Source organism: Hylobates moloch, unplaced genomic scaffold, assembly GCF_009828535.3.
Source record: "Hylobates moloch isolate HMO894 unplaced genomic scaffold, HMol_V3 SCAFFOLD_1, whole genome shotgun sequence".
Classification (NCBI taxonomy): domain Eukaryota; kingdom Metazoa; phylum Chordata; class Mammalia; order Primates; family Hylobatidae; genus Hylobates; species Hylobates moloch.
In genome coordinates, this window is record NW_026652276.1 from 36,337,482 (window position 1) to 36,353,407 (window position 15,926).

At 47.2% G+C, this 15,926-nt stretch overlaps 1 protein-coding gene across 6 annotated transcripts in view; it reads right to left on the reverse strand.

The window, feature by feature from the left end:
- Positions 1-15,926, reverse strand: part of NRP2 (neuropilin 2) — a 115,484-nt gene that overhangs the window by 45,869 nt on the left and 53,689 nt on the right. For all 6 annotated transcript variants that reach the window (XM_032754815.2, XM_058439312.1, XM_032754814.2 and 3 more), the window contains 4 exons: positions 11,316-11,460; positions 8,423-8,772; positions 6,092-6,236; positions 2,125-2,241 (listed from right to left, as the gene is read on the reverse strand). In XM_032754815.2, coding sequence (XP_032610706.1) covers positions 2,125-2,241; positions 6,092-6,236; positions 8,423-8,772; positions 11,316-11,460 — 757 coding nt within the window. The remainder of the gene's footprint in view (positions 1-2,124; positions 2,242-6,091; positions 6,237-8,422; positions 8,773-11,315; positions 11,461-15,926) is intronic.

Here is a 15,926-nt window from a genome sequence, read left to right on the forward strand (position 1 = left end):
AGTATGAGCTCATGCCAAATATGTGACTAAGTGGGGGTGGTGTGGAGGTGGGGAAAGAGGAAATGGGAACCCAAATTTGGTTGTTGGCCGGCAGTGCCTGCGGAGACAGCGGAAAAATGTTGGCTAATGTTGGTAGCAGGGAGGAAGTGGGGTCTCTGCCCTTCTCACTTCCCTTCCCAGGGTTCTTAGAGAGGAATTTCCCTCGGGAAGGCTTAGCATGCAGGTTAGGAAGTCTAAAGGGAGCCACAGACTGGTAGAAACAAATTACTCACCCTAGGGGTGAGGAGGGCTCACCTCACAGGGGGCAGGGCACTGCTGGCATCAGAGGGAGAAGGGAGATTGCCACCAGGCCCTGTAAATGCCTTCCCTTTCCAGGACAGGATATTTAATGTTTGCCCACCCTTGGCCAAAGTCAGCTTGAGTTTAGAAGAGACACATGGAATCTATTACAGAAGCATCAACCTGTGGCTTGGAAAAGTCAGCCCTTAGCCCTTACCATCCCCTTCTCCTGACAATTTCTGAATTTCTATTTTTCCCTTCAAAAATATGAAGTAATTCAATATAGCATAAGTCCTCTGTAATGTTTACATGTATACTGTATCTCAGGAACCAAATTCTACAAAAAAAAAAAAACTTTTGCAAAAGAAAAGGGAGGAACCATCAAAGAAACCTCAAATGAAACAAACCACTAGAAATGGGAAAATCAGATTAAAAATAAACTTCTGAAATTTTGCAGCAGAACCCTTAATTTTTCCTTTGATTGTCATTTAGCTAGAACCCCCACGCCAGGTTCCCCAACAAGCTAACTCTGTAAATCCAATATCGTCTATTAACTCCCTATGCATTCCACTTTTGGCTCTCAAACTATCTGAAACATGTCTTGGAAGATTCTCCAAGTCTCCTTCTTCTCTCCATAAAACAAAAATAAGTTCATTAAAATGTCAGAATTCTGTATTCAACTAACTCCGACCAACAGTGTCCCCCACCCACACAATAATACGAAAGCACAATCCCCAAAGCATATGCACTAAATTATTGCTTTTTCAGTCACATAACTTCAGCATTTCTTCTTGGCTTTCCTCCCATTCTTCTTTGTAGCCATTTTCTGGAGTCATCCACTCCATCAGTGCAGTTCCTCTGTCAAACGGCTGTGCTTGCAGGTTCCACAGATTTTGCCATCTACCTACATCTTTATATCTCCATCACTTCTCTAGTCTCTTTGCCAGTCTTCCCTTAATGAACATTTAATAATGATCGGTAATTTATTGTAAGTTGAGGCTGTCAAGCTTAACATTCTAGCCAAAATGGCAGGTGTTCCAAAATTTGTGGTTTCTTATAAATGTCCTCATACTTGGTGACTTTAGCAGTATGATTTAAAATGTGACTGACTTTTGGATTCTGCCAATTATTGTTTTTGTCTAACTTGGATATACTCCCAAGATAAATGAAAGGAATTTCCCATGTGATGGGACCCATTCAGAAATGCGGAGCCCCTGAGTTTTGAAGGAATGGTTGAAGATGCCTTTTTACATTTCTGCCTTTGTCTCTGATCTGCACTCCAGTTATAGAGGATACAGTGCACTATCTTATAGAATCATCACTGTTATACTTTTTCAAATTGGTGGCAGTGAAAGACACAGGGAAACACAATTAAGTCACAGCTAACTGCTGGATTAACCCAACTATCGCGCTCCATCACCCAGATGACTGCCGTATCTTCACTTGGCTGTAGCATACACACACGGCTTAACAGGAAAAAGTATCAGAGCTGTGAATTCTAAGGATAAGAATGGTTTTCCTTTAGCAGACAAACAAGATAGTGAGGGCTCAACAAATGAGACTTCTTAAAAGAGGAGTTCTCTTCGGAGTCATCCTTGTCTCACCTGATGTCTAGGTGGGTTCACACCAGTAGGGCTGCACTGGTTGTTACACTACCCAAATGCTTCTACATTGGTTGTAAACAGCCACTGCCCCAAACCCCTAAGTGCCCCCACTTCTCTTACCCCTTCCCTGAGATCCCTTGGATCTCTGATCTGGGGGACCCCCAGGTCCCTGCCCAGCCACAGGCCAGCTCCCAATCTGACTAGTCTGCACCCATGCCACCTGGATGCAATACGTGCTTACCATCCTCAAAGCTGCAGTTCTCCCCACACTCCGTGGCCTCCTCATCGGTGGGATAGGGGGTGGTTGTCTCTTCGCTCTTCACAGTGGGTCCCAGCGTCTCTACCGTGGGCTTGGAGTCTGTGTAAGGGCAAAGGAAGATAAGAGAATGCTGTAGCAGCCTGTGTTGCAACCCAGCAGGAGGAAGATGCCAAACATCTCTAGAGAAGGAAAAGAAGATGCGCACATGTGCATGAAACTCTGAAGTCATGTCTGTGTGCTGTCAATGAAGTCAGGGGCATCGCCATAGTAGAATGAGAATGGTCCTGGGTTGCAGAACCAGCAGTGACAGAGGTAGGGACACAAACCCACATTCTTTACTCCACAGCAGAGGCCCCGAGGTTAGCACAAAAGGCCACGAGACAATAATGGAGAGGGCGACAGGTGACGCTGACTCCAAGGAAGGACCAAAGCACACTCTGGCTCATGTTTGCACAAAACTGGATGGATGGGAATATGGATTTAAAGAGGCTCAGACTCTACATGGTGAAAGTGATTTGGGGCTATGCCTTTAGGTCAGGGTGTGGCAAGTTCAAGTGTTTCCTGGATCCAAACACCTACTGTAAGTGAGGAAAGCAGACGTGGTGGTGAAGGCAGGGGAAGGTTGGAGACAGAGGAGGTGGTGACAGCTGGGATCTTACATGCCTGGTTTAAAGGTGGCCTCCATGACTGGCTCCAGCAGATTGGGGCCTGGAGGGGAGGTGGCCCAGGGTGGCCAGGCCAGGTCTTCCAAATATTTCCCCCTTTTCTTCCCCCAACAAGAAAGCAAAAATCCCCAAGTAAAATCTCCAGACTCTACATGTTGGCAACTTATTAAATATGTTATACTAAGTAGCACACAGTGAACCCTGGCTAGGCCAAACCTGGCTGCAGGCAGGGGGTTTTGACCTCAGCTCTAGGTGATTAATTCACCTATTTATTTGCTTATTTGCTCACGCCCGTCATTCATTCAGCAACTATTGAGGGAGTGAATGGAGCTATGAGTCAGGCCCTGGGTGGGGTGAAAGGGGTTCTGGAAACTGGTGCTCAAGTCCATGTGTTTTGGGGTGGTGTCTTCATCCCAGAGCTGTCCTCCCAACAGGATGCCGGTGCCTTGTCCCTCTCATTTCTATACATGCTCCTTTGCACTACTGTATGTGATTAGGTGCCTTTGTCAGGCACCGTTCAGGATACCATTTAATAAAGCCAGGAGCTGGAGGAAATTGCTAAATACGCTGAATAGCTTTTTCACGGTCGACTTCCCACCTTTCTGCTATTAAATACTACGCACATAACCTTTCATACTTCCCTTTGCTGTGTCTGCCTTTTGCTCACAGTAAATAGCAAATAACCTCGAAGCGTCCTAATTTGTAAGTTCAAATTTGTCACTGTGTCATAGAAACTCGATTGTAAAGCAAACTATAGGGCAGTAAGGCAAAACAGAATTATCTGAAACACAAACAAACCAACTAACAGGTGAAGCAGCCCTGTCAAAGTATTTAGCTGCAGCAGCTCAGCCCAGCCCAGCCCATTATTTTTCCTGTTACCCTTTGGGATAGGGATGAAGAAGTGAACCAAAGATGAGTGGGAGAAACAGATGGAAATTTGAAAAGCAAACATAGCCACATGACCTATGGAGAACAGTTTCTGGAAATGTTAGGTAGCAAAATGGGTCAGCTGATTGGTGTAGAGAATGTTAAACCCAGGGGCCAATGAGGCACCAGAGGGCAGGGCAGGGCGTGTAAATGAAAGTGGAGGAACGGCAGGCACGGAGGCCTCGGTGTTTATACTGTTTGTACTGTGTTTGTACTGGGCGCTCCAAGGTAACTGCCCATCAAACAGCAATGCTCCCCCTGAAATTGAAACCAGATGTCAGAGACTTCAAAGGAAAGGAGGCTGGGCAGAGGGGAACGCTCCTCAACTCCGATCTTCCAAGGAATGGCCAGGCAGGGCTTTGAAATAAGAAACCTGTCGCTGACCATCACCAGTGCAATTTGCGGCAGGTTGGGGTTGGGGAGCAATGAGGGAAAGAGGTCATTAGCAACTGTCCCGCTGGCCAGACTGGGAGGGCGTGGCACCAAAGGGCAAGTGATGGGGGGAAGAATGAGGTGGACTTCATCCCACTGAGTGACCTCTGGCAAGTGACTTCTACCCTCTGGGGCTGTTTCCTTGTCTATGAAAGAGGAATTGGCCCAGGTCTGTGATATTTCCCAAACCACGCACGCTCTCATCATTGGGTTGTGGAATCTATCGAATAGGTCATGACCAGCATTTAAAACATATCGACTATAATATTTTGGAGTGCACTTCCATGGTTAAGATGACCATTGCTTTGGGAAGCTTTTGTTTCAGTTACATTTATTTATCGTAACAGGTTTGCTGGGTGCCAGGCAGTAGTCTAAGTATTTCACATCCATTCATTCATTTAATCCTCATAATGACCCTACAGGGTATAGACAGATTATTGTCATCTCCATTTTTCAGCTTAGATAACCAAGGAGCTGAGAGACTAACTTTTCTGAGGTTATGCTGCCAGTGAATGGCAGGGGCAGGACTTGAACTTGGCAATCTGTCTCCAGAGTCCAAGCACTTACACATACACTGTACCCCGTATACACCACTGTGTGTGAGTGCTTATAAGTGAAGCGGGTTGTGAAGGAAAATTATTTTAAATTGTGTATCATGGACAGAAATGTGTGAAAGCCACTGGCTTACAAGCTCCTGGATCCCCTACAGCGCTGAGCCCCTGATTCCGGAGCACATAAATGAAGCCAGCTTGTATCGGGGGGAGGTTTTCTGCACCTGTGAGAGGACAGGTGACACATGTTTAGCAGGCTGCAGGGAACTTTGGCCTCATCCCCAGGTAATGGGGAGTAAAGTGTCTTCCTATGAAGATGTGTTCGCCGGGGCTGCCTTCAATTCAAAAGTGAGGAAGCTAATTTGGGCCCAATTCCCAGCCCATGTGCCTCAACAGGGCTCCTCTGCACTGCCGTAGCCAGCATACAGGCAGCATTTTTCTCCCTGGGAGCCAAAAGCACTTCTCTGACATGCCCTTGTTAGTCCTTCATGCCATCCTGCCGGCTGAGCCGGTGACAGGTACGGCACAGACAGGAAAATGGGGATACCTGGGGCCCTGGCGGAGGAAGGCAGGATAGCTCAGGCTGGTGGCTGCTCCTGCTGGCATCAGGCTCAGTCCCTGAGCCCCAGTGGCTCCCACAAACTCCTTTTGGCAGGCAGTGAGTGAGCTCCAGGTAAGATCGGGTGCCAGCTCTGCTGAGGGAGGAGGGCCGGTGCCCCAAGGAACAGAAGGTAGGGCCTGACTCAGAAGGGCAGGGCCCTCCCTCGGAAACCAGGAAGGCTGGGCGCCCTCCGTGGGCCTCACCCTCATTTGGGAGAATGAGAGGTGTTCCCCCAGGCCTGGGCCACCTGGCAGGAATGAGCAGGACAATGAGAAGGAGTCTTGCCCCCATCAGCTCCCTGCAACACGGTCCCTCCTGAACAAATAAATGCCTTTTACAGATGTGGCTCCAAAATGAAAATGAAGTCTCTTAGCCACTGACATCTGGAGGCCAGATTCAGACATAAACCGATTACTTTATTATCATGCGGGGTTTTTTCTTCCCTAAATCAACAGCCACAGCCCTCTGGCCCGAAGAGCCAGGGTCTAATTGAATTTGGGTGGGTGGTGTGTGGCTATGATTCGTTTTTGAGAGACTCGGGTTGGAGAACTGAAATGATCCCTTAAAAAAGACGGAGTACATCCCTCGAGAAACTGTCCCGAGTCCAGAGGCTGCGGTACCCGTGGTCTGAGGCAGGAGAACATGGCAGGGATCTGCAGCATTTCCAGCTCCCGGGATGGTTGCCCCCTCCACAGCCCTCCCAGGGCCTCGTGGGATGTCAGGGTCAGAGGACCAAGTGGGTGAGATGCAAAGAGGAGGAAATGTCATCTTACCTGTCCAGTCACAGCCCAGCACCTCCAGCCGCATCCCAATCCCCGCCGGCGACCACCTCTCCGGGTATACCCGCACATACTGCGCCGGAATGGGGTCGAACCTTCGGATGTCAGGGGTGTCATAGTGCATGTTCCCTTCGAACAGCTGCAGGGAGAGAGGTCACTCAGCCCTTCTGGTGTGAGACCCAGTCCCTATCACCTTCTTCCCTTTCCTTCCCCTTCTCCTCCCGGCCCCGCACGTCCTGCTAGGAAGGCAGCTTCCTAGTTGATTGCTGGTCACTGGGACATTCTGATCCACGCGAGCTTCAGTTTCAGACCAAGGATTTTATTCATTTGGAAGGTGGTTAGGGACCCAGAATTATGGAAAATAGGAAGTAAACCAAGGTGGCAATTTCCAGGTTGTGTCTTTTACCTGGTAACTGAAATGGAATATCAGGGGAAGAATTTGGCTCCAACTGCGTTTTCAGCTGACTTTGGCTAGAGAGAGGGGAAGGCAGTTTGGGCAATCTTTGACCGTTCTGAATTCCTGGTCTACTGGGAAAGGGACACTTCTTTTTCTAATGCGTGAAAGCCTCAACTGAGGTAGCCCAAGCTGACTGATAGTTCCTAGCTCACTGAGAACCTTACGGGAAAATGACCCCTAGGCCAGTGACACTGTCTTCTGGTCACACATCGATAGTCTTAGGCTGTTTCCCAAACCTTTGTTTAGGGAAAGCACTCCTGTCAAAAGAAACCTCACACGGAGCCCCAGTACATAAAACTGATGATGCGGGGAGCAGGGGGCTGCTTTGGTGGAGCTGGGTGGAGGACCAGCCTAGAGTACACTTGGAGACATTCATCCAGGGGAAGGACAGGAGTGGGTGGCCAGGGCCTGCAGCTGATTAGACCCCAGGAATTCTGCAGGACCACTCCAGTTTTCAGGATGCCCTGGGTCTAAACCGGAAGCACTGTCTCGGATAGGCCTGTCTCCCACAATGGCAAAGAACAACTTCCTTCCCAAGAAAAACCAGGCTCAGCTCTCCCTGGGGAAGCCTGCGGTCCAACTTCTGCTTCATCGATGCAAGGTTCCAGTTACCAAGCCCTGAGCCTTTCTAAGCCTCTGGAGTTGAGAGCTGGGAGTTTACCTCAGCATCGCAAAACCTCCAACCCAGCTTTTGCCGCTGTATTCAGAATGGAAACATTTGCTTAGCAAAGGTGGCCCCGAGACATGCAACACTCCCTCCTTTTTTAGGGACCTGTTCTTTTGAGAAAATCAAGGGGTAACGAGATAAGAATCAGAGAGCCTGGCCTGCCAGGAGATCCAGGGAGGGACAGAGGCATGATGTCTCCTCCCCTTCTGGGGCTCCTTGTGTCTGTGTTGAAGGCTGACCTTCACTCTGGTGGCAGGGGGGTAGGCTGTACTGGCCTGAGCTTCTGGCTCGGGGTGAGTTTCTCTTGCTTCTCCCTTGCCTCAGTTTGAGAGGCAGGAAAGATCTAAGCAGTCAAAACTAGGAGAATACAAAGGAATGCAGCGACATTCAGAAAAACATCGTTATTTTTGGAAGTCAACCTCTAGTTTCTATAGCCTGGCCTCCAAAAACCACATCCCCTTTAGATGTCTGGCCAATTTCAAGGAAACTTTATCTGAAAGAGTGTATAAAGAGTGTTGAACTTTATAAAAAGGCAGTGTTCAGTAGGGGTTAGGCATTTGGACTTTGGAGTCAGACTTCTGGTTTCTGAATCGGCTCTATCACAGGTGAACTGTGTGACCATGGGCATGATATCAAGTGTCAGTTTATCATCTCTAAAATGGGAGTGACAAAAAAATCTACTTTGCACAGATGTTGTAACGATTAAAAGAGAGTCCAGGCCGGGCGCGGTGGTTCATGCCTATAATCCCAGCACTTTGGGAGGCCGAAGCAAGTGGATCACTTGAGGTCAGGAGTTCGAGACCAGCCTGACCAATATGGTGAAACCCCATCTCTACTAGAAATACAAAAATTAGCTAGGTGCGGTGGGGGGGCACCTGTAATCCCAGCTACCCAGGAGGCTGGGGCTGGAGAATTGCTTGAACCCTGGAGGCGGAGGTTGCAGTGAGCCGAGAACAGGTCACTGCCACTCCAGCCTGGGTGACAGAGACTCCATCTCAAAAACAAACAAACAAAGAGTCAAAAATAAGGTATTTAGCACAGTGCCTGGCACAAAGTAATCTCTCAAGTGATATTTGTTTTATTGGATTTCAGGAGTTGGATGACGACTGTTTAGATGGGACATCATCGGTCTCAACTCCCTGTACCCCACTTAGCCTCCCTGTTGAGGGTAACGTTACAGAGCCCTCCAAGAACAGCCTACCTTTGGCTGCTGGGTCCTGGGGTCCTGAATGTATTCCCAGTCCTTGCCATTTAGGCTGTAGGAGACTTTGAACTTGCGCACAAACGCTCTGGCTTCCACGGCAGTGATACTGTCTCCTCCGCGGGCTCCCTGGATGATGACACCTTTCACTGTCTTGGGTGTTCCCAGATCTACCTGAAGCCACTCCTCACCGGGCTGGGCCTGAGGGATTCGAGGGAACCAGCCCGAGCGGCTGCTGACCAGGCGGGCTGCACTGGGGCTCCAGAGGTATTCCTGGGTGGAAGAGGCGGAGATCTGGGAGTCTGCAATGAGGCCTGAGAGCATCCCCAGCATGTTGGAGCAGGGAGCATCTGCAGAGACGAGAGGAAGATACAAGAGGTCATGGCTGACACCTGCTAACCAGGGACCACCCCCTATAAGGAGGGAGCTGCAAAAGAGCCCAACTGTCAAATACTAAGTCAGCACTAATTTCTTTGCATGGTGAATGTATACAGCACTGTGGTTAAGAGCCTGGACTCAGAGCTAGACTGCCTGTGTTCATGTTCACTTTGCCACTTACTAGTCAGAGGGCCTTGGGCAAATTATTTAATTGCTCTTTGCCTCAGTTTCCTTAGATCTAAAGGGGAGCTAATAGAGGTGCCTACCTCTTGGGGGCTGTTGCAAGGATTCTGTTAGTTACTAAGAGCTCACAGGACAGTGCCTGGCATATTTAAGTATCCAATGGCCATTAACTATTTGTGCTTACAGCTCTAACCAAGGACTCTCAGAATGTGTGTCTGCACATCCCTGTCGATGACACTAGTCCCCACTGACCCTCTCAGGGAACTGAGCACAGGGGAACTGAGCTAAGCATTGAACTATTTCCTAGTGATTGTTTTGCCAAGTAGAAGGAAACCTTCCTGGCGTCAGTATCAGGTCTTTACTTCCCAAATAACTGCTCTTTACTGCCTTGGATCCTTCCCACATGCTGTTCCCATGACCCAAAATGCTTTTCTCTTCAGTCACCCCCAGACTAACATTTTCTTACCCCCAAGCTCAAGTGTCATATCCGCAGAAAGGCTGTCCCCAAATTTTCAATCCACACTAAATTGGTTTCCCTCAGAGCACCCTATTGTTTTCCTTCATACGCACATTCTAGTTTATCCAGTACTTGCATTTGTTTATTATCTATCTTTCTCACTAGCCTGAAAGTTCTACGATGTCAGAGACCCCATCTGTTTTGTTCCTGTCTCTATGCCCCATTCCCAGTGTGTGCCTGACATATCAGATGTGTGGAACAAATGATTAAGTGGAGAATGCATGAATAAATGATGTCAGGCAAGGCAGGGTCTATAGTCAATGTGCATTTCATACTTGCAAACTGAGCTATGGATAAAAAAGATCCTCCAGGTTGTTCCCCTTCTTCAAAATCCCTGGTTCTCTCCTTTCAATCTTCCAGAGAATGACTCTACCTAAATCTTTGCTGATTAGCCTGGAACAGCAACAGGGAAGGGACAGAAAATAGTCCCCTAGACAGGATTAGCATAAACTGATCCCATTAAAAGAAAACAGGTCTTTGTGTAAATGTGGTAAGAGCAGAGAATTTGAATTGAGAAAATGTGGGTTCAGATCCTGGCTTGTCACCTCCTAGTTGGATGACTTTGGGCAAGCTATTTAGCCTCTTTGAGTCTTGGTTTCCTCATCAGTCCCTGGCCCACCTTACCTCACAGGGTTGTTAGAAAGCGTGGGCAAGATGATAAACAAGAAAGGCATGTGGAGATGCAGAGACTGTGCAAACACAAGGTGTTTTAACTAGAAGCCTCAAACAGGGTCAGACCTTGGAGCACTCCCTATGAGAGCTGGAATGATTAGGGGAAAGGCACGTGGATGGATGTACACTGAAGACACTTCCGGGTCAAAGAGGCAACTTGCCTGCCCTGGGCTGAGCCCACAAGATAAAGGGGATTGGTCTGTCCATAAATTTCTGGGGCTAATTCGGCCATCATCATCTCCCATCTGCACCCCCTGCATTAGCCTCCTATAATGTCCCAACTCCCACTCTGGTCTTCTCCGATCTACATGCCTTGGGTTTCATTCAGCCCACAAGCTGTGTCCATGCCCCTTACTTCCTCTTTTGGTCCCTCTTGCCACCGTGCCATTGAGAAAGCTGTGACCATTGTCTGGTGCACTTTCCCTCCCCTCTTCACCAGGTAATGTCTGTTGTTTGCCTTCTAACCTCACCTCAATCATCACCTCCTCAAAGAAGTCCTCCTTGAGCTCCTAGGCTGGGTCAAATCCCCTACAATGTACTTCCAAGGACCATAAGCCTCTCTTTCCAGACATTGATCATAGTTTTGATTTTATATTTATTTATGAGTTTATCAGTATGTCTGCCCAACTTGTCCATATGCCCACACAGAACAGAGTCTGTTGTGCCCACCTTTGTGTCCACAGCACCATGCACAGCTCTTGGCCCCCAGTTGAGGCAGCAGAGAGTGTTATTTGAAAGCAAGGGCTTTGGACTGAAACTGCCTAGATTCAAACCGTGGCTCCACCACTTACTGGTGAGTGACCTAGCTCTTTAAGTCTTGGTTTCCTCATCTGTAAAGTGAGGAGAATAATACCCATAGAGTCCTTATGAGGATAATACAATATGTTACATCTTAGGTGCATAGAATGGCATCTGTACCTAGTTAGCATTCCATAAATGTTAGCTATTAATAGAAATTGTAGATGCTTAATAAATGTATACTGAATGAATGAATGAAAAGACAAACTCTGATAGGACTTGAGTCCTTGAACCAGTCTTTCTGGGAAGGTCATGTGGTGCAGTCATGCTGTCTGCAGAAAGTTGAAAGGGAGCAGAACCTAGGACTCAATCAGCACCCCAACCTCATTGGAGCCCCCACCTCACCTGTGACCCGGCAGCCGAAGAGCTCCAGCCGGAGGGCGATACCCGAGTGCCAGGTCTGAGGGCGGATTCTAACAAACCTTGTCAGCAGCGGAGCGTGGAGCTTGTTCAGAACCACCTCGGATGCATCGTTGTTGGCTTGAAATACCTGTAGCGTAAGATGCAAAACCATGTTATTGAAACCCCTGTTTGTAGTTCAGCCACTTGAGCTGTCTTTGGAGGGGATGGGAAAGTTCTGTCAAATTTTCTTTCCCTCAAGCTTAAAAATAATCAGTGGGTGTGTTGTTTTGGGCTTTTTAAAGAAACACTGTAAAAAAATTAATTTCTCACACTGTTCTACTTGAAAATTATCAGTGGTCTTCCCAGAAACTTTAAGAGGGAAGGAAAATTTTGCCTCCAGGCTGAGAGCAGGCAGAAGAAGAAAACACTTGAGAAGCTAAGAAAGAAAGAGAAAAGTAGAATAGCTGTTTAAAATAAAGTAAAAATATCATCTTTTAGGGCTACCAGACCTCACTCCCTAGCTTGAACTTGACACTCCCTCTCCCTCATGTTGCAGGCACCTAGGAATATTTGCAGAGCATTTTCTAATTGCAAAGTGCTTCACGGTTGTTTTTGTTAGTTACTTGATGCCATCCTACCCATAAGCGGGCGAGATGATGAGGGGCACCCTCTACCTACAATGGCCCTGTGTCAATCAACACTTTCTTGGTTCTCTCTGATCTTTGTGGCAGGGTCAGGGTTGCAGACAGTCCTTCAGAGTCCTGCTCCAGCTTCCTCTCACTGTAGTCCCACTCTGTAATGAAATCCATCCCTGTCCCCATCTGACCAATACATCTCTTATGGGAGGGAAGGCTTTTTGGAACAGCTTCTGATCCAACATGGTGGGAGCAAGTCCTGGCTTTCCAGATGGCCCAGATCAATAACTGCCATATGGACCTTATGCTTTTTTGTGCTCTCTGTTCGAAAAAAAAAAAAAAAAAAAAAAAGGCAACTAGAGCAAAGTATATGTGAGTTTCCCTTGGTTTTCCTGAATAAGGGTAGAGGGAAAAACCAATTAACCAACCATCACTTCTAAATCGTATCTGTCATAGCTATAACAACCAAGGGACTCTGTAAATCTACTTACAGCCAACTCTGCAACCATCAGCGATTTCTCCTGCTTAGGAGAACTAGATGCTTCGGCTCCTGATATTCAGGCCATGCCAAGTGTTTGGGGGCACCAACAGGGCTGGGACAAGAGGACTGGGGAAACTGGTATATTTGAAGACTTTTCAGCCAGATGCAACAAAATACCTTTGAGTATAAACAATTATATCTATAGTACCCCAGAAGGTAGATATTCTTATCTCCACTTTATTGGATAAGGAAACTGAGGCTCAGAGATGCCTGTCTGGATCCAACATCCTTGCCAAGTTTTTAGGTTTTAAGCTTGTAGTTTCTTCTAACACATTTGCAGTGTTTATGCTGGTGGCTGGGAGTCATGGGGCCCTCAAAGTCTCCAGGCATGGGCTGAATGGAGGTAGGGTCACTGTCCCGTGATGTGTTCCCAGTGTGAGTTTATAATCCCACCTTAGAATGGCTTTGAGTAATGGCAAAGAGCAGCACAGAAGTCTAGAGCCAACTGACAACACAGTCCCTTCTTCCCCATGAACTGTGAACTCCATCATTTAACAACCCTATTTCCTGCTTGCTAAGGTTAAAAGTTAGAGCCATTTAATAACACACCACTGAAGACACCATACCTTTTGCAAGTAAATGAAGGGAAGTGGCTTGCTGAAGACAAACAGGGAAGCAGATTTTCGCTGGTCCCCCATATTCAGTTTAAACCATTGCTCTGGTGCTAAGTCCACCAAATCTGGGGGTGCCCCCAGCCCACCCAGCTGGCTGCTCCCTCTCCTCCCCTGGGACGTCCTCCCACCCGGATCCTAAGGTTGACAGCAGGGAGCACCGGGAAAGAACTTGTTAGTCACGCCTCTCTCCCACGTTTGATTTTGCTGCTTCCTGTATAGCGATTGTAGATGAGAAGGAGTGAGAAGACCAAGATAGCAAGGGAAGGAGAAAAGCCAAGGAAAGGGAAGGAAAGAGAGTTAGGGCCAGACACCCTGGAGAAGGCCCAAGGGGAGTGGTGCCTGACCCTACTTCCTTTGTACTGATGAAGGGCTTCACAGCTCTCAGGAAAGGGACGGGGAACTGGATCCAAAGAAAAGAAATTCATCAGTTCTCTGAGAATTCAGCATGAGGCAGAGGCTTTCTGTTTGTTTTTGTTTTGTTTTGTTTTGTTTTGGCAAGGAAGAAGCAAATGCAGCACTTTGCTTATTTCGGGTGGGTGCTGTGAGCAGCAGCGGGGGGGCCTCCACTGGCCTGCTCTCTGAAGATGGTGATGGGGACTGTGTGTGTGGTCGCCATCAGGAGACGCTAAGGAGTTCACATTGGGGGAAAAAAGCTTTACTTGCCACGTGAATGCATAATTGGAAAGTTGAGTGGATCTGAACTTTAACAGTGCTGCTAATCCACAGTATACACACCACGCTGGTACCATTTAGAAACACAGCATGTCTTATGTGTTGTTAATATCCAATTTTATCTTACCTGACCCCTGCATTTCTCAGCCTTGGCAGGCAACACTAAGAGATCTTTTCTTTCCTCAGTGACTAAATGATTGTGTATTTGGACTGTCTTTGGGATGGCGGTGTGTGCATGAGTGTGGCTCACATGGGCATGGGCTACGTGCACTCACATGTATGAGCTGAGGGAGGGGGTCAGTCTTCCCATGGATACATGTGGCCACAGGCTCTGGGTGAACCCCCTAATCTCTGCTTACAGTAGCATCACTCAGGAAGGGAGGCAAGCACACAGTTTGTGTCCCCTAGGCCATCTACCTGACTGCTTCAATTGAACTTCACTCTGCCCTTACATTTTGCCCACTCTTCTCCCACCCTTGAATCAAATGAAGGATCTTTTCAACTTAGCTTCAAATTACCCTTTGCGTTTCCAAGCCTAGTTCCTGAACTGTTTTCTTGTCTGCACTTGACTTTGTGTTCATATCTGCCTTCTGTTCTTTGGATGCTGAAGGAACACCATCTTATTAGATTTTTTTAACACACCTCTCACTCTGAGTGTGGTATAGTGGGAAAAAGAACACACACACACAAAACACCAGTGCATCAGAAGCCAGGAGCTGCGCTCTGCTGCTAATTAGCTCATAAGTGTGGGCAAATATCTCTACCTCCCTCGGGCCCCAATTTCCTCCTCTGTTAAATGAGGGGATTGTATGAGTTGATTTGTAGGGTTCTCTCTGGCCCCCTGCTTCTCTAAACCTTTCTTCACATGACTTTCTGTGGTGTGAACTGCTCTAACAGTGTCCACTTTGCAACAGGGCACTTTAGTTACCCGTTGTCCCTTACAGCCTAAGGGCTTTTGCAGACAGTTGCTGTGGATTTTTTATACACTTTGAACAGTGCCCAGAACACATGGGGAGTGCCCCATTCACAGGGCGACTATACCTTGTTGAAGTGTTGGTTCAATATCAGTTCAAATTATTAATAACAAAGAGTAATGAATAACAACGCCTTAGTCCTTACATATTGTCTTTTGCCCAAAGATATCAAAGTGCAATTTATGAAAATCCATTTTTAATGAAATATTAAGCAGTTCCTATTTATCCTGACCCAATGGGTTTACAAGGTCTCTATTTTTCTCCCTGCATCTCCCCTATTTATAGCTAGTAAACGCTATCATATATTATACATCTTTATGACTTTCTCAATGCTTCTGTGGTTTTAGAATCATCCTTCATATGTTTTCTGATCAAATTCACTGAGATGGATTCTTGGCTTCCAGTCTAGGCATTGCAAGGTAAGGGGTTGTGTGCATGGGAAATGACGCCAGGAAACTGGTTTTATTCCCTATTCCCTGATGACTCACTGAATCACTATAGGCAAATCAATAAACCTTAGATACCTTGGTTTCTCCTTCAGGAAAATAAAGTCGATAATAGGCTTGCAGATAGACACTTAAGTTTACTGGCCCTCCCTCCAAGGCTTGCATAGCACCCAGGACAAATGTTAGCGTGTAAGCCAAGTTACAAGTAACAAGTGGGTCTTTGCACAGGTGGGAGAGTTTAAGTTCTAAAAGCCACGACTACTCCCAAGTCCCACCTTCAGGCCAACAATTTTTAGATGACAACTTTGCAGTGAGGTATCTGAGAAAAATCGGTGGGTTGCCTTGTATGTTATACTCAGATAGGAATGTTAACATCTGCTTTAGAAGCTGGATGTCACAGAGGACATACATTTTTTATTTATTTAATTTTTTTATGTTTGAGATGGGGTCTTGCTCTGTCACCCAGGCTGGAATGCAGTGGCACAATCTTGGCTCACTGCAACCTCTGCCTCCTGGTTTCAAGCAATTCTCCTGCCTCAGCCTCCCTAGTAGCTGGGATTACAGGTGTGCGCCACCATGCCTGGCTAATTTTTATATTTTTAGTAGAGACAGGGTTTCACCATGTTTGCCAGGCTGGTCTCGAACTCCTGACCTCAAGTGATATGCCTGCCTTGGCCTCTCAAAGTGCTGGGATTACAGGTGTGAGCCACCATGCCTGGCCCATTTTTTATT